At 42.3% G+C, this 19,923-nt stretch overlaps 1 protein-coding gene across 2 annotated transcripts in view; it reads right to left on the bottom strand.

Moving 5' to 3' along the window:
* Positions 1 to 19,615, bottom strand: part of afap1l1a (actin filament associated protein 1-like 1a) — a 179,252-nt gene extending 159,637 nt beyond the window's left edge. The window contains exon 1 of one of the 2 annotated variants that reach the window (XM_078231138.1): positions 19,507 to 19,615. In XM_078231138.1, the coding sequence (XP_078087264.1) occupies positions 19,507 to 19,522 (16 nt within the window). In that variant the 5' untranslated portion in view covers positions 19,523 to 19,615. The remainder of the gene's footprint in view (positions 1 to 19,506) is intronic. The other variant, XM_078231136.1, reaches the window with a different exon arrangement.
* Positions 19,616 to 19,923: the final 308 nt, after the last annotated feature.

Raw genomic sequence — 19,923 nt, 5'->3', positions numbered from 1 at the left:
AGTGACCCGAGGCTGGAATGGAACCCAGGTCCCTAGCGCTGTGAGGCAGCAGTGCTAACCATTGTGCTACCATCCTGAATTAAAATTTAGCTGGATATGATCATTTTATAACAAACTCTTCTGATGGGTAAATGCTACGGTGTAATACGGAGCTGTAGAGCAGATTGAATGTTCAAATACTTGTCTGTGCTGAGGTAACTGATCTGATTAGCAGTAGGAGAGCCAAAAATTATAACAGCATTGAAGAGGAAAATCATGCTTAAGATTCCCGAGTCTGATCAACATGTGGTGATCCCAACTGGAAAGTGTGTACATCAAAGAAACCATGATCAGGCTTAATTGTAGTTCCTACAGTGAATTAACTTCTCAAATGTCCACGTTTATGCATGAAGGTACCCGTTTGACTGAACTGCAACAGACTGAAGGTTTTCCTAGAACCACACCTCAGTATAAGCCAGCACCTTCATGATAAGAGAGAAATTTGGAAATCACACAAAGGATCAAATGCAAATATTCACCGAGTACAATATGCATCCATAAGACACATTCAACAAAACAGCGCAAAATGATTCTCACTAATTACATTGTTGGTCAATGCTATTAAGCTGACATTATATTCAACAAATTCTCATATTTCCAGTTTCTACCAAGGGATTAAACAGAAATTATTAATAACAATGTGTAGAGCCAGTGAATGTTACAGCACAGGAACAGGCCATTTGGCTCGCTAAGCCTGCACCATGTTTCCAAAGTATTTTGATATTCTGTGGAAAAGGTCAAAACTCAGGGAATATGATTGAGCTGGGTTTTGACATATAAAGGTGATGTATCACGTGGTGATGTCAAGATCTTGTAAGGAGCATTCTGAGAGAAATTAAATAATTAGCAATGTTGTAGTCTTAGCCATGAGTGCAGGAGCTAATTTAATTGATCACTTGCTAGTGTGCTGCTTGTGGACCAATTATTCAGTGCACAATTTTCTGTAATTCAGCATGAATTATCCATGGAGTACCATCTCATGAATTGGACTCTACAGTCATCGTAAAATGGGGCAACAGTTAAGCATTTATTTTATATTTTCATGTTCATTACCATTGTGGTGCTTATTTCCAGCCTGTTTTCTATTTTTCCTACAACATTTATTTGCAGTTCACTATTTTTCCTTCCAAATTGCGCCCGTCGATAAGTCTTTCATTTCAGTAGGTCAGCTACAAATCACACCATGACTTTCATGTTATCCTTGTTCAAATTGTCTGATTTATTTTATTAATATTTTCAAAGTTTCAAAATTGAGGTGTTCTTTTCCGATGACTTGTCCCACCAGACATGATTAAGAATAAAGTTGCTCGAATTGGTTGCCTGTCAGCCTTGTGATTCAATTTCACGAAAGCAGACATATAACAGAAGCATATCTGGCAAATCTACCCCATTATGCAAACTCACACCTTGTAGGCATAACCTTAAGGGTGAATTGCTTAATTAAATTCCATAATCCTATTCATATTCAATAGCATTAAATACCCATTGCGATACATATCCAGTGGCTGAAATTCGAATTAAGTTTCTACATTTTGTTTTTTTTTAGTCACATCAATACAGCAAGATATTAGTTTTATCTGCCAATTCCATTCCCAATCAAACCTATTTTGTGGAAACTAATTTTGTTATCATGGGCATTACCAGGAGAATCAATGTGTGCCATTTAGATTTCCTTAACAAACAAAGGAAGTTGACTTATACTGCCTTGGCTTGCTAAAATGCAGAATGACATCTAATTACATCCAGATAGCTCACTCTTGAGCCAATACTCATGTCTCGCTTCTGACTCTCACATATTTTGTCCTTGCTGGATGAGATGGTGCAATGAAGTCATTATTACTTTGCTTAATGATGCATTCTTTCTCATTGCTTAGGTAAACGTGACCAGTTGTTTCTAGGCCTGCAGGACAGGAAGCACTTATTTAGCAAGCAAACAATCTCAAGGCCTGTCCTTCACCCAGATTTTGAGAAGGGAAATTTGCGCAAGTATGTGTTGTGAGGAAGGAACTGAGTGGATGTCAGTCAAAGAGAGCGGATGTTTCATTAAAGAATCCTGGGGAAGCTGCAGTGCTACGGATCACAGCAGAGGAACCAATTCAATACTGCTGACCCACCTATATCCGATGAAACTTCAGGCAATACAGGGAACTTTCCATGTCACCGTGCAGACAATACTCAAAGGAGTATTGTCTTAGGGAGGGTCACAGATAAGGAAATAGGAGGAAAATTCATGAATCGAGGTATTGCAATTATTTGTGAATATATTGCTTAATCCAGAAAATGTAGGTAAGAGACTGCTGACAAATGACTAAATGAACTTTATCTGGGAAAGCATGGGATACATGGAGGAAGACGCTTGCCATAAAACAGATAGGATAAATAAAAGTAGGTCAACTTATACAATTTTGAAAGTCTCTCTCTGAAGTTGCATAGCAGCAAGAAGTGGTCTTTAGGCCACAATCAGATCAGCCATGATCTTACTGAATGGCAGAGCAGGCTCGATGGGCTGAATGGCCTACTCCCCCTCCTATTTCTTATGACCCTTGAGCATGATAATTGCTTTAGCATGACCAGAAGTTAGCTCGGGCAATATGTTCAGTATAGACCAGTGATTTCACAGATTATAAACAAGAAGAGGCCAGCATTCAACCCCTCAGGCCTGCTCTGCCATTTAATTTGATCAAGACTAATCTGCACTTCTTAATTACCTTCCCTAATAAAATTGTAATAATCTCAGTCTTGAAAGCTTTAGGTCTCCTAGCTTCCACAACTTTTGGATGAGGGTTCTAAATTGCTACTACCCTTTATCCGAAAACAAGCACCCTGGCTCATTTATGGGTTCCTAGTTGCAACATACATTCATGGACCAAACAAAATGTTCAAGCCTTGTACCTTTTTTGAAATACCCAGAAGCATGAGGAGCCTATAGTTCCTGGTGGCTTTCTCCATGGCAAACCTCAGCCAATCAGAATTGACCTACCAACCAATCATCATCTATTTTCTCCTGTGGTATAAATTGTTCTGATCATTCGAAATTTGGCATTCTTGCGTTTGTCCTGCTGAGTGCAAGATGAAAAGCTTTGCCAACATGTCTCTCTTTTCAGCAATATCCTGAATTCTCTTCTGAATGGTCAAGCTCCAATTCTAAGTTATGTCCCCTTCTTCTTGATTTCCCCATTAGAGGAAATACTTTCTCCAAAATAACATATGACTCACATCCCCTTAATCTCCTGTACTCAAAGCAATTCAACCCGTCTTCATAATTTAACACCCTAAACCCCAATATCATTCTGGTGAATTCGAGCTGATGCTGCACCATCTCCTCCAAGACCAATATAGCTTGCCAGAGGTGCCAAGCCCAAAACTAAACAGTACACCAGGTAGGGTCTGACCATGGTTCCAAACAACTGAGGCATCACTTCCTCCCATTTGTCACCCAACCCCCTTGAGATAAAGACCAACATTCCATTAGCCTTTTTCATAGCTTTTTAATGTCTGTCTTCCGGCTCTTAATGACTTGCATACTTGGACTCTGAAATATCTTCATTTCTCTCCCTAGTTTCTCACCATTAGAGAATACTCTGATTTACCTTTCTTAGGTGCACAGTGGATAACCTCACACCTGCCCACATTGAACTCCATCTTCTCCTGTTTTGCCCTCTCATTTAATAAATTTTGGGCAGGAGTTTCAGCACGCTCCTACCCCGTGTTTCGGGGAGGCAGCCTGCCATTTGCCGGCAGTGAGAACCCCCGGTCCTGCCATAGTCGACGGGGTTTCCAGTTGACTGCAACCCTCCCCTCCCGGCTGCTGGGAAATCTGGGGCAAGAGTGCGCCATCATTAAGAACAGAAAATTCCGACCAATAGGTGGAATTTTCCCATCCCACCCACCAAGGGAATCGTTGCAGGTGGGACATGGACCATGCAAAGGTCCATTGACATTGCACAGGATTTTCCAGCCTTGGGGTGAGCATGGCCAGAAAATCCCGCCCAATGTCTCTTTACAACTTCCAGCTCCAAACTACACTACTTATTTCAACTAGCTTAAATGTAATCTCCAAACAGAATAGTTCAAATTCAAATGAACCGTAAAATCAGATGTTGTAATTCGACATTTTAAGACAGTTTGCTTTAAAGGGCCACATCAAGGAAACTTTGTGCACTCATGACAATGCTCAAAATCAAGCAAAAGTCCTTAACTCATTGCCATATACATGCTGGCAACGTTCCAAGCTCCTTCCTGTGGCAGTCAGGCTGTCTATAGAAATGATCAGAGAATTCGATCAGCCATTAGGCTTAGTTCACTAAAAACCTCTGAATTCAAATCTTTGACAAATCTGACAGACTCATTTGAGGACAGTTAGTTCGCTTTGTTCAAAAAAAAGTTTTATCTTTAGGCCTTGCCAATTTGAGAAGACTTTGCTAAATGATAATGGAACAAGAGCAAAATAAGTTTATTTGGTCATTCATCATTTCTCTCTTTAATATAGGAAGGAAAGCCATTAGTGTAAGAGGAAGTGCACATATTTTCTCTCAGCAAACTTGAGCTCTGAGTCTGAATCCATGATGATTTTGGGTGATTGGAATAGCCGTGGCTATGTCCTCGTTAGTACTTAGAATCCATAGAATCCCTACAGTACAGAAGGAGGCCATTCAGTGTCAAGTCTGCACTGACCACAATCCCACACAGGCCTTATTCCAGTAACCCCACACATTTACCCTGCTAATCCTCTGACGCTAGGGTCAATTTAGCATGGACAATCAACCAAACCCGCACATCTTTGGACTGTGGGAGGGAGGAAACTGGAGCACCAGAGGGAACTCATGCAGACACGGGAAGAACGTGCAAACTCCGCACAGTCAGTGACCCAAGCCCAAGGAATCGAACCCTGGTCCCTGGCACTGTGAGGCAGCAGTGCTAACCACTGTGCCACCGTGCCGCCCCAGCTTGATTACTTCTATATTTTCCATTTTGACTTTCTGCCAGCAGTACGCTTTTTCTTTATATTCACTCTTAGGATGAGCTTTGCCCGTCTCTAATTGTCTTTGAAAGGTGATGAGCTGCCTTCTTGAACTGCTGCAGTCCTTGATACACCTACAATATTTTTTTCCCAGCTGTGAGTCAATCACATTACTGTGGATCTGCAGTCACATGTAGGCCAGAATGGGTAGGGATGGCAGATTTCTTCTCCTGAAGGACAGGAGTGAACAAGATGGGTTTTTACAACAATCTGGCAGTTTCCAAATCAAAACTAAGGAGCTATGATAGTGGGATTTGAACTCATTTCTCTGGAACATCAATCCAGGTGCCGAGATTACAAGTTGTTCAGTAACAGTACCATTACGTTGCTATCCCAACTGCATTGCTCCCTTGTGAGGTACAGATACCTTGATTTATCATCAACATGTTAATCGGCCACAATACATAACCGAAAATTGGGTTAAAATACTTAGCTTGAGAGAACAGTAACATTTCTCCAAAAAGTGCTTTTGGAATTCTTGTGGCACAGTGGTTAGCACTGCTGCTTCACAGCACCAGGGACCCGGGTTCGATTCACGGCTTGGGTCCCTATCTGTGCGAAGTCTGCACGTTCTCTCCGTCGGCATGGGTTTCCTCCGGGTGCTCCGGTTTCCTCCCATCATTCGAAAGACATGCTAGTTAGGTGCATTGGTCATGCTAAATTCTCCCTCAGTGTACCCGAACAGTCACCGGAGTGTGGCGACTAGGGAATTTTCACAGTAACTTCACTGCAGTGTTAATATAAGCCTACTTGTGACACTAATAAATAAACTTTAAACTTTAGTGTGATCATGCATGTTACATTTGCCACTACCAATATTTTTGTTATGCTAAGATTTTTTGACTAGCACTCAACAAGATTACTTATATTGCAAATTAGGGTCCCAGAATGGAAGCACCAATTCCAGTCTGTTGCAGTCCAGATCACTTCCCACACAATGTGAAGATGTACTCTAACACTGATGCTGTGGTGGATGACATTGTTCACACTAGTTGGTAAATATTAAGTCAGCAACTCAGACTGTTCCTACTATTTCTCCTCCTTCAAAAATGCATAGAAATGATGAAGAACACAAGATGAGTTTCAGCAGGAGGGAATACTCAATACTCAGCATAACAAGCCTACTACAATACATTTTGCCTATAACAACAGAATATATGATTACTCATGTCTAATATATCCCATCCAACAGGGAGGTTTTAAGTGGTTTAACCCATGAATGTTGCCATGGCTCCCATCAGCGATTTTCTTTTGACAATCTAGCAGGTTTTAGCAGTATAGCCGAGGAAAATCCTTTCCAGGAATTATACAGTGATTGGAAATATTTCACTCCTCCATGTTAGTTGTATCTTAAACTCTTGGTTCATTAATTTTAAATAGGGAACTATTCTGACTAACCCAAATCCTGTCCTTACTCAGTGATGTATACGTATCCATTTTCATTTGAAGGCACTAGGCACAGATCAAGAGTTTTGATTATGTTTCCCTCGCCTCAGGATAGGGACATGGAGATCAATGGCTGCCTGCAATCACCAGCAAACTTAGCATGGACTGGGAATCAAACCAGAAGACTTTATTGGTCAAGATAACTCCCCATGCACTACATTTGTTCACAGAGTCATCAGAGAAGCCCCCACCCCCACCTCAACATGAAAATAAACTCTTCAGTTATTAGAATAATTTTGCAGCATTTGTAAAGAAGAGTCTTTTGATATTCACCATTTAGGCTCATAGGCTAAGGAATGGATTCTTGAAAGAGAGGTTGCAGACTGTCTGCACCCATGAAAGCATACATAAACATGAGCTACCTGCTTCAGAACAAAAACAGGATATTTGGAAAGAATACTGTATTGTGGTATCTCTGCAATCAAGAGTACTTGTCAAGGGATTACCATTGCACACTTCAGAACTGAGTGAGGATAACTATTCCTTACAACCTGTGGAATTCTATGCAATATTTGACATATGTTGTTAAAATCCATTCCACATGTTACACCTTAATGTAGACTTTTATGACCAGAAAATCTGCAAAATATGACTTTCACAGCAGTCCAAGCAAGGTTTTATCAGCCAGCCATTTTACTGTAACTGTGGCTGACGATGCAACAGATGGAATAGTAACAACCATCTGCTGCAATGGAATAATATTCACAGTCTGTTGTAAATCAGTAATGTGGGATGCTAAAATGCTACGTTAAAATCTGTAGCAAAGGGGAGAATAAAGCAACTATGCATTCTTCCTATAGAAGTGAAGCATCCCCTGACAGATTACAGAATGGCCCCAGGAATGCATCTACCTGCTGTGGACTTTCAGAAAACTTTTGACAAAGTCCCGCATTAAAGATTATCGTGCAAGATTAAAGCACATGGGATTGGGATGGATAGAAAACTGGTTGGCAGAGGGAAAACAAAGAGTAGGAATTAATGGGTCCTTTTCAAATTGGCAGGCAGTAACTAGTGGAGTGCCACAGGGATCGGTGCTGGAACCCCAGCTATTCACAATATATATCAATGATTTGGATGAGGGAACAAAATGTAACATCTCAAATTTTGCAGATGATACCAAGTTGGGTGGGAGGGTGAACTGTGATGAGGATGCAGAGATCCTTCAGCATGATCGGGACGGGTTGGGTGAGTGGGCAAATCAATGGCAGATGCAGTATAATTTGGATAAATGTGAGGCTATTTACTTTGGAAGCAAAAACAAGAAAGCAGACTATTACCTGAATGGCTGTAAATTGGGAGAGGGGAGTGTGCAGCGGGACCTGGGATTGTGTGCACCAGTCGCTGAAGGTAAGCATGCAGGTGCAGCAGGTGGTAAAGAAGGCAAATGGCATGTTGGCCTTCATTGCGAGAGGTTGAGTACAGGAGCAGGGATGTGTTGTTGCAATTGTACAGGAACTTCATGAGGCCATACCTAGAATATTGTGTGTAGTTTTGGTCTCCTTTTCTGAGGAAGGATGTTCTTGCTCTCGAGGTAGTGCAGCGAAGGTTTACCAGGCTAATTCCAGGGATGGGGGGACTGATGTATAAGGAGAGGTTGACTAGGTTAGGATATTTTTTGCTGGAGTTCAGATAAATGAGGGTGGATCTCATAGAGACTTATAAAATTCTAACAGGACAAGACAGGGTAGATGCAGGGAGGATATTCCTGATGGTGGGCGAGTCCAGAACTAGGGGTCACAATCTGAGGATTCGGGGTAGGCCATTTAGGACGGAGATGAGGAGACATTTCTTCACCCAAAGAGTGGTGAGTCTGTGGAATTCATTACCACAGGAACTAGCTGATGCCAAAACATTGAGTGTATTCAACAGGCTGCTGGATATAGCACTTGGGGTGAATGGGATCAAAGGTTACGGGGAGAAAACAGGATTAGGCTATTGAGTTGGATGATTAGCTATGATCGTGATGAATGGCGGAGCAGGCTTGAAGGGCCAAATGGCCTCCTCTTGCTCCGATCTTCTATGTTTCTATAAAAGATTGCAAGTGGATGTTAGTGTGAAGCTGTCAATGTCTGTATTACGCATCATTTAATGTGAAAATAACCCTCACACGTCCTGTACAACAGGACAACTGCAAAAAAAATGGACTATTGGCGGCTTTTATTAGAGGGCAGTGAGTCAGCACAAAGACCATTCATTGTGAATCTTTTAATGACTTCTTGTGTTAGCACACCCAACAAGCAGTCCACTAATCTGCACCATGTGTCTTTCTGGCTGTAGCCATTTCTAATAGGATAAACAACAAGAGTTCAACACTGTAAGGAAGTGATAAGTTCTCTATAGGCTCGTTTCAATGTTCAATTATATCCATGAAAACAGAATCAGTACCTATTCCTGACAAGGAAACAAAGATTGTGATTTATATCTACTCCAATTAGTTCAACTTTAAAACTTTTTAAGTTCTTCTTGAATACTAATTCAAAGATTAACACTTTATGTCACTCATTAAGTACTGTATGTTATCACAGTCTGTACAATACTTCATATATTATACATAATCGGATAGCCATTTTTTTGAGTCTTCCATGCCTTGTATACCTGATTCAATTCAGACAGTCTTACATCACCTGATTGAATCTTCATCATTTTGGGAACTATTGGAAAGCAAGAACATGATTTATTCTCCTTTCACACCACTCCACTAAGCCAGGCCAAACATATCTTCCACTTCCTATCAGTAAAAGCTCTAAGCAGGAATGGAGAATGTCTGTAAAAAGTAGGGTAAGTAGCATCAGGTTTGTAGAAATCTACATCACTAAAATATTTTTTTAATGAGCATTAAGCCTCGAGATATTTTGCTACATTATAGGTGGTATATAAATGCAAGTTGTTGTTAGATGTTAGAAGTGTCAACATTTCTGATGTTGCCGCTGTAACACATTTTGCATATAAAATTACACAAATGTCCGGGTACAATTTTTCTCCTTGTGTGACCCGAGTATTTTAATATATTATTGTGTTTCTGTAAATTTATTATTACTCACAGAGGAGGATATGTTGCATTTCCTGATGACTCAGGTCAGGCGAGGGAGTGATACAGAGTAAATGAACATCTGCAAAGCAAACAGGCAGCCTGCCCAAGTAGATTAAATAATTATTCTATTTGTATTTAATGTGAAAATAACCCCCACACGTCCCCAAAATGTAGGCGCTCAAATTCTGACTGAGCCATTGATAATGTAATGAGATTTCTACATGTTGTTATGATTGTCCAATTCCTGGTCCTGCACTAAAGTGAATTTGCAGCTAATTAAAACATGGAGAGGCAAGCAAGTTCTGCAAATCCAGACAGTAATGGCTCATTTTCCTCAGGACTGATGGTGGGAAGAGATCGGGAAACGTGCAAGGTGGGGGATAAGTGATCAGGAAATAGCAAAGGGTCAGGAACTGATCTTCAACAGAGCCATGGACAGCTGCCATAGGAGCAGAAAAAAAATGCCGGAAGACGCCGAGAACTGAGCAGTAGCAGGATGTAAAACTTGCTGCTATTTAACAGTCAAGTGGCAGCAGTAAAAACAGCTAGAAATCTGGACAATAGTCATGGCAGCCAAAACTAAGCAAAGTGCAGCCAACTTCATGGAAACTAACCTGGATTCCCTCCTAGATTTGCTATACAGCAGGAGGGAGAGGTTGTTTGGAGTCGAAGACAGGAAACCAGGAGGACATCATGTACACTTCGTGGAGGGAGTAAACGAGGAAATGATCTGCACCTCTTTGACCCCCAGCACATTATCAGCATGGCTTAGGGAAGTCAGCCACTTCCCAGAACATTCCTTATAGTCCCCTTGTACACATGACATCAATGGTTCTGGAGGGTTGTACTCTGAATCTCTGATCTGAGGTGGGAATCTCAGGGCACTGGCGCCCCCAACAATAGTCATTCAACATTGCATGAGAAAGAAGTCCAGGATATCCATGGGAGTCATGTGGCCAGCCTGCTGTGGGAGGGTAAATGGTAACTGTAGATTGGCATTTGCCTGTATAATAGGTTAGGAGCATAAACTGAGAATCATCAAAATCCAGGGACGAACCATCATTACTCTTAAAGCCTTGCTTCATCTTTTCTTCTTTTCCCAAAGAACAAGATAGAGGAAATTTAAACAAGCACCTAACCAGCCATTGGCTAACCCTTGACATCATTCATTCATTCAACATTTCGGGGAAATACACCCAATGAGGAACTGCAAATGGGGGTGTCACAGTCAGAATTGAAAGTGGGATCAGGCAGTGGGTGGTGGGGGGCTGGTAAGAGACTCTGTATAGGTAGACTGAGATCTCAAGAGTACTGCACTAAAAAGGAGGAAACCAAGTGAATATTGCACCTAGAAATATGCAAATGTTGTAAGTCTGCAGATATCAGGACCACTTTGATATGATGTCCAGTATTTCAAGTCACATCTGTACTTCTTTTTGTGTTTGAGAAGATGTTTTGATGCCATTTTACAATGGGAGACAGTCTTGTTCAAATCTCTATAATGGGCTATTGGCTGTTTAAGCAGGCCCCTCCAGAGACATTATTGAAGAGCTTGTGCAGTCTCTGTGTTCTACTGGAAGCATAATTCTTAGCTAGTTTCCTTCTTGGTATACCTTTATTATCACTCCCAAGACTGACACAGTCCCCAAGTTCCAGAGTGTAGTGTCCTAGGCCCAAATGTCTTCAGCTGCTTCATCAAGGTCCTTCCCTTCATCATAAGGTCATAAGTGAGGATGTTCATTGATGTTTGCATAATGTTCAACACTATTTTTGATTCCTCAGATACTAAAGTGGTCTGTGTGCATTTACAGCATGGCTTGGACTGGTAAGTGGAAAGTAACGTTTGTGCCATACAGATGCCAGGCAATGACCATCTCCATTAAGATAGAATGGCACTGATATAACTGACTCCCCCACTATCAACATCCTGGGGGTTACCATTGACCAGAAACTGAACTGAAGTAGCTAAAAGAGCAGGTCAAAGGCTGGGAATTTTGTGGCAGATAACTCACATCCCAACTTCCCAAAGCCAGTCCACAGTCTACAAGGCATAAATCAGGAGTGTGATGGAATGCTCTCCACTTACCCGAATGAGCGCAGCTCCAACAACATGCAAGATGACGAACACCATCCAGGACAAAGCAGGCTACTTGAATGACACCCCAACCAGCATCTTAAATATTTATTTCCTCTACCACTGCTGCACAGAGGCAGCAGTGTGTACCATTTACAAGATGCACTGCAGCAACTCACCAAGACTTCTCTGATAGCATCTTTCAAACCTGTGACTTCTACCAACTCAAAGGACAAGGGCAACAGATGCATGGGGACAACAAAACCTGCAAGTTCCCCTCTGTAATGACTTTAACGAAGCCCACGATGTGGACCTCTGAGAATACGAGCTCCCAGATTAAGGCAGTAATGGCTTGTCTAATCAGGGAGCCCTGCGTGTGTCCATAATGTGGAGTGTCAGGGTTACTGGCACTCCGGGTTTATACATGGGTGTTGCTTACAATGTAAATAAATCTAAATTTTGGTGAAGGGACACCAGTCTCGGAGGAGTTATTTCACCCTCCAAGCCACACACCATCCTGACTTGGAAACATATCACTGTTTCTTCATTGTTGCTGAATCAAAACTGTGGACCTCCCTTCCCAACAGTTCTGTGGATGCACCAAACGGAGTGCAGCAGTTTAGGAAGGTGGCTCACCACCACCTTCTCAATTAAAGATGGGCCTAAATGCTGGCCTAGCCAACGACACCCACATCACATGAACAAATAAATAGTTAAAAATACTGCTAGTCTCTAACTGTACTGCCCCTATTATAAAGATATATATGTAGGGCAGTACAATTAGATTTAGGATCACTGGTAAAGAGCAGGCACAAAGGTATTAGATCAAGATGGCTCCTTTTGTGTTGTAAAATTCTATAGCTCTAGGCCAATTGCAGGTTACAATCCTTCCATCATAGCATCCAACTACTGTCGGGGTTTTGTCTCCATTGCTGTCACATTTCTGGGTTTTATGTTGGATATTTTCTTGAATTAAATGAACTAACCTCAGACCTGTTATGATTCAGACTTCTCCTTTCTCTGTCCTACACAAGATGCAGGAACTGAAATGGACTCTGAACCCTGGTGATGAAATGTGTCACAAACTATCCCATGATTCTCCTATTTTTGAAAAGTGGACCAAATCATAGAATCCCTACAGTGCAGAAGGAGGCCATTCGGCCCATCGAGCCTGCACCGACAACAATTCCACCCAGGGCCCTATCCCCTAAACTCCACATATTTACCCTACTAATCCCCCTTACACGAAGGGACAATTGAGCATGGCCAATCCACCTAACCTGCACATCTTTGGACTGTGGGAGGAAACCGGAGCATCCGGAGGAAACCCACGCAGACACGGGGAGAACGTGCAAACTCCAGAACAGAACTCAGGATCTCAACTGACAAATGATTTTACTTATATAAGACTTCTTCTCCCTTAATCTGAGTATACAAACGATCACAACCAAGTAGAAATACTCAAATCCATCCAACCTATCCACACAATTGTGGTAACTTGTGTAACAATATATGCTCTGCCCACTTGAAACCCTGGGGTTCTCTGGGAGAAACAGTCAAAGGTAAAAATTCCAAGTAAATTTGGAGAAAATCTCTGGGAAATTCCTCTTTGCCTCATCCAGCGATTCAACCTCAATTGAGGAGATCAGGTTGGCCCTGAATTTCCAACAGAATCTACCTTTAATAAGAGGTGATATCGATATGTGCCCCAACCAGAAAGAGGCCCAGTGAAGGAAATCAGCATCCACTACACGAGCCAGCAACTGGTTCCAGAGATCCACTAGTCTCTGGAAAAAGATGCACCTCCTGATATCTAACCTAGATTCCATCCTGTACAATTTAAATTCATGACTCTTGTATTTTTGTCAATTAAATTAACTGGTGAAAATTATCAAACTGGTGCACAATCTATTCCTTCATCCTCTTAAAAGCCTCAGAACAGCCCAAAGTCTATAATTCACCAAAGTGTAGAGTCTAACATATTTAGTAGATATTAATCTGTTGGTAGATTGGTCTCATGACTGGTAAATTATGTTTAATCTGGAAAATTGCAATTTCATGCATGTGGGCAAGAAGAATGCACAATAAATATATATTCTACAAAGAAAAGCATTAAAGAAGGTGGAGAAAGAAAGCAATCTGGGCATTCTAATGTGAAACAATTCTAAGAGGTACATGAACAATGTTGATGATAGTGCCCACCACCTCGACAATTGTGCTGCAAACCCTCAGCACCTTCCCACCTCATCAGAGCTTGCCTGACTGGCCCCAGTGGCCCTGCCTTACCCACCTTTGAGGGCACATGACCATTGATGTGCCCTCATCCTGCAGCTGCCGCTCTGGCCACCGCTCCTGGTGATGTTGTGGGATGGGCAGTAACCCTGGCAACAGCAACTTATTTATATTCCACTGACAAGATGCACCCCCGAGTAGGAAGAAATGACAGAGAGCAAGATCTGAGATTCACTGATGCAGAATTGGAGACCTTGGAGGGGGCGTACGGGGTGATTAGTTGTCTTTTATATTGATCACTGGATTGTTTGTTGGATTAAAATTGATTTGGAATGTTTGTTTTATACCATAGAATCCCTACAGTGCAGAAAAAGGCCATTCGACCCATCGAGTCTGCACTGACTCTCTGAAAAAGCATCTTACCTGGGCCTATCCCCCTGCCCTATCCCTGTAACCCCACAAATTTACCATGGCTAATCCACCTAAACACATCTTTGAGCACTAAGGGGGCAATTTAGCATGGCCAATCCACCAAACCTGCACATCTTTGTAGTTGCTGAAATGGGCAGTGACAGAGGCATGGCAGGGACGGTATGTGACTGATGTAGATTGGGGATTTTGGTTTGGGTTCAGTGGAAGCAAAACAGAATGAGATGGTCACAGTAGCCCAGCAGTAAGGGAGCCCAGAAGAAGGACTAAACAGTCCAGTCCAATATTTTTTCCCCCCCCCGGGTAGTTTTGCTGTCTTTTTTTCCTTCTGGAATATTCCTAGTGGCAAAAGCCTTGCTCCCATGATGGTTCTGCAGGAAAGAGCAGATAGCAACAGGGACACATGGGAATCGGAGCAGGCGAGGGGCGGACCATGGAAAGATCGATTGACCTCAGGCAGGATTTTATGGCTTTGGGACGAGCGCGGCCATAAACTCCATAACAGAGCACCTGGGCAGTCCAGGCTACAGATGCATTGTTTGTGCACACTACTCTTCTGCTCTGTGATGTGTTATGTGATAGCATAGTTCTCATTATACCAACCATGTGATTAGATTGTGCAGCAGAGACATGGATAGCCAGTGTCAACCACCTGTGGTTTGGCATGGAGGCTCAGATACTGAAAGAAAAGCAGTCTGGCACAGAATAAATGCATCATGAATTCTGTCAGTATATTCAACATTCACCTGCAGAATGTGCTGAGTATGGTTGTACACCAACAGCACATTGTTGAGGTGGACCTCTTTGCGATGGCATCAGATCTCAGCATTTAGGTGTAGTTCCCAGTAAGCCAGGTATGTGCAGTCGAAGAAAAGCCTGATATCCTGGCAAAGCCACATGCACATTTCACTTCTCTCTGGCCAAAGAGAAGAAAATAACTTTCTACCCTTTATGCAGCAGTGGATGGCAAACTGGGAGATGACCATTGATGTGCCCTCAGATATCATTCTAGAAGGTTCCCAGATCAGCCCAAAGAAAATCACCTTCACAGCCATCGGCAGCACCATCCTTGCCCTGCTGTAAGGCTGCAGGTCTGCCTGCAGGATGTGGCAGGCTTCCATGAGAAAAAACAATTCCATGGGGAGGACCCACGATCCATGTTTAACTAAGAAAGTTTAAAATAGCACCAATCTTAAAGAAAGAGCACACAATTGCAAAAAGATGGGTGACAGGTCAGAATACAAAATAAAAGTGAATAATGACAAAACAATTAATAAGGAGGGAACAATTAGAGTACAAGTGAAAGCTAACTAGAAATATAAAGACAGAGTTTCTGCTGATATTTTAAAAAGAGTTCACAAAGTGAGCGTTGGTCTTATAGATAGTGAGTCAGGGGAATTAAAAATGGAAAATAGGAAGATAGCAGATGAATTGAACAGGTACTTTGCATCAGTCAGATACAAGTAACATCCCAGACATAGCTGTAAATCAGGAAATGGAAGGGAGGGAGGAACTCAGGAATATTACAATCACCAAAGAAGTGATACTGAGCAAATTGTTGAAACTGGACTGACAAGTCCCGGGTCCTGATTGATTTCATCTTAGGGTCTTAAAAGGCGTGGCTAGGGAGATATTTGATGCATAGTTTTTAATTTTCCAAAATTCCTTAGATTCATGGAAGGTTCCATTAGATTGGAAAATAGCAAATATAACTCCTTTATTCAAAAAGGGAGGGGATAGAAAGTAAGAAACTACAGGCCAGTTAGCTGAATGTTTGTCACAGGGAAAATGTGAGAAGCTATTATTAACGATATTATAGTGGGGCAGATATATTCAAGGCAATCAGGCAAAGTCAACATTGGCCGGTATTTTCTGGCTCCCCAGTGGCATGTTTCCTGGCAGCGGGAGGTGACCTGCCATTGGTCTGTGCCAGGATCTTCTGATCCTGCCATTATCAATGGGATTTTCTATTGAATCCACCCCCTGCCGCTGAAAATCCATGGCAGATCTCGCCGTCATGAACAGGCAGAAGATTTCACCCACAGTTCTGAGAGAAGGAAATCATGTTTAACCAATTTATTGGAGTTCTTTGAAGAAGTAACTTGTGCTGTGAATGAAGGGGAACCAGTAGATGTACTATACTTAGCTTTCCAGAAGGCATTTGATAAGGTGCCATATTACAGGTCATCGCAGAAAATGAAAGCTCATGGTATAGATGGTAACATATCCGCATGAATAGAAGATTGGCTAGGTAACAGGAAACAGAGAGTCAGCATAAATGGGTAATTTTCTGGTTGACAAGCTGTAACAAGTGTTCTGCCACAAGGATCCATGCTGGTACTTCAACCCTTTACAATTTATATCATTGGATGAAGAAAGCAAAGGTATGGTTGCTAAGTTTGCTAATGACACAATTTTAAGTGGAAAAATAAGATGTGAAGAGGACATAAAGAGGCTACAAAGTGAAATAGATCGGTTAATGAATGGGCAAAGATTTGGCAAATGCAGTATAATGTTGGAAAATGTGAAATTGAATATTTTGACAGGAAATGTAAGGATAAGCATATTATCTAAATGATGGGAGATTGCGCAGAGCTCTGAGATGCAGAAGGGTCTGGGTATCCTAGTGCATGAATGGCAAAAGGTTAGTAGGCTGGTACAGCAAGTAATTAGGAAAGCTAACATAATGCAATCATTTACTGTAAGGGAAGGGAGGATACAAAAGTAGGGAGGTTATGCTTCAGTTATACTGGGCATTGGTGAGATCAGATCGATTCTAGATAAGCGAGGGGATGAAAGCTTACTGCAGTAGATAGGAATATGGAGTTAAGGTTACAGTCAGATCAGCCATGATCTTATTGAATAATGGATCAGGCTCCAGAGACCCAGTGACCTACTCCTGCTCCTAATTCTTATGTTGTGTGTACCTCCTTTGGAAAACAGAATCAATTCACACATTCTCTCACCTCAGCCTGAGCCAGGAACAATGTTTCCAGAAGATCTGGTTGGAAAAGGCCTCCTGACAGAAGCATAACTGCACCCCCTCCCCACCTCACACACCCCCCCCCCCCCCGCCCCTTAGCAGCCTGCATTCTTCATAGCTGCCTCCGCTCTTTTACCCTTTCATGCTGCAGGCCAAGGAGGATGATAACTACAGCACCCAGTGAGTGATCTGAGCAGACCCCTGAAGTCAAAACCAAGACCTTTACCATATACAACACCACTTCCTGTCGACTTCACTAAGATTAAACAAGTCTACATACTATCAAGCGGTCCTACAAACTCAGATGGAGCCAGTAAAAATTAATCAACAACTGATCTGAAAGTAGAATAGAATCATAGAATCTGTACAGTGCAGAAGGAGGCCATTCAGCCCATCAAATCTATACCAATTCTCTGACAGAGTGTCTTACCCAGGCCTGCCACCCCGCCCTATCTAACCTACACATCTTGGGAAAATAAGGGGCAATTTATCATGGCCAATCCACTTAACTTGCACATCTTTGGACTGTGGGAGGAAACCGGAACACCCGGAGGAAACCCACGCAGACGCAGGGAGAATGTGCGAACTCCACACAGACAGTGACCCAAGACCGGAATTGAACCCGGGTCCCTGCTGCAGTGCTAACCACTGTACCACCATGCCATGATGATCCATTTAAATGGCACTGGTGAGGGGTCCTTCTTGCTGCTGAATGCATGTTCAGACTGTATGTTTAACAGAGGGTGAGGACTGAGGCACCAGTCTGAGAATGGTAGCACAATATTGCATACTTCCAGCACACCCATACAACTGGCCACTCCAAAATGGCACCCCAGTTCACCATACACTGGGAGTGAAATGGTTGGTACCAAAATATGGGCCAATCTTTTCATCCAGAAACTCTGCAGTGGTTCCCTTAAGCGCCTGCTGTGAAACACGAACGAGGAAAATAAACAGCTGCTTACGCTATTTCTCCAGAATTCCTGTCTGCAATCAATTGCTGAATTTCTAGTGGGAGGGGCTAAGGAAAAAATCTACTCCAGAGTGCTGAAGTCTCCTTACTGCAAGACTCGAACCCTCAATAGAAACTCACCTGAGTTACATGTACAGCTCAATGTAATCTTGTTATTGGGGACCCCCGGCCCATGAACAGCCAATCATGGATACCCTTCACTTCTCAAAGGTCTCACACTTGGCTCCATGGAACCCCATACACACTGAAATGCCCCAAAACGTTTGTATGGGATATTCTAACGCTGCGAGAAAGCGTGCAAGCTCGCTGCTGCCACAATAACATTAAGAATGAACTGCTGAGTGGGTGACATCAACACACTGAGAATGGGTCGAAGTGCAAACACACTGAGCTCCCTTGTTGCTGCACCTGGGTGTTGGTCAGCGAGTTATTTACAAGCCACAGTCAGTGGGTAACAGTATCCGGTCATCCGCTGCAATGTAATCGCAATGATATCCCACTTGTACTTATGTGTTTGCTTGAGTTTCTAAGTATTTGCTACTGTAGTGAAACCTCAAGCGTGTCATTTCAAGAAATTACGCCAAAGGTTACCCCATGGCCAACATTTCGAGTAAGAAGTCTCACAACACCAGGCTAAATCTCCACATCACAACATTTCGAGTCACAGACGGGAAAGAGGAAATTGGGTTTATGAATCACAACAGTAATGTGTAGAATGATCACAAACGAATGGACTAAGTGATTTCACCAACTCACTCCACTGTCAAAGTTAAAAATACGAATCGTTTACTGTAACTCACTGCAAGGGTCAGGAATGTATTTTCTGGGGTGGGTGGGTTTGGTTTGATTGTGTCGGAGTCAGAAACAAAAAAGATCACTACACCACACCCCCGCTCTGGGGCGGGAAGAGAATTATTCTAAAAAAAACCAGCTGGAGACAAGAGAGAAAAAAGAAGTAAAGTCTGCTGATGAGTGACATTTTAAAAAAAGAATCCTGCCAGACCAAAGGTAAACTATTTTCCAACATATACAAGCCCAGGTACATCATAGCTGAGGTATTTGGGAGGGAGTGGGGGGAAACCCTCAGGTCAAATTTCCATATCACTCAATTACTGTAACTTCTAACATATTGTGTTTAAAGATCCATTAAATTGCTACACAATGGTTATTAATGAGCTCCTTGCACATTTGCTACATGTTTGCCTGAAATTAAATAACTTTGTAAAGCTAATTGTGACACAGCTTCAAAGTACTGAAAACTTTACAAACTCAAACTTACCATTGGTTTTCTCCATGGCTGATCAAGGTTGCGAGTAACTGAAGACGGCGGAGTTACAGGAGCATGGTAAAGAACACCGCTGACACTGATCAGCGACACCCTAGTTCCCCAGTCTCTGAGACAGTCTGAGCATCCTCCTGAAGTTTCTCTCAACTCTGCTCTTCCCTTAGTCACAATCAGGGATAGCCCACGCTGGGTCCTAGCGCCCCAAGTGATGAGTAAATTGCTTTTAGCAGCTGCGAGGCTATCGAGAAAGCTCATTCGGTGTAATTCCCTTGACCAAATGATGAGGAAATGGACGGATATTCATAATCCAGACACTGATTAGAGTCGGCGACCGATGGAAAGACATGCAAAAGAAGGCATGTTAAAGTTTCAATCATTTTATTCCTCTTCAGCACAAACATTAAAAGGTTA

Source organism: Mustelus asterias, chromosome 16 (genome assembly GCF_964213995.1).
Source record: "Mustelus asterias chromosome 16, sMusAst1.hap1.1, whole genome shotgun sequence".
Classification (NCBI taxonomy): domain Eukaryota; kingdom Metazoa; phylum Chordata; class Chondrichthyes; order Carcharhiniformes; family Triakidae; genus Mustelus; species Mustelus asterias.
The sequence above is the reverse complement of the archived record's forward strand: the minus strand, read 5'-3'. Positions and strand labels throughout refer to the sequence as shown.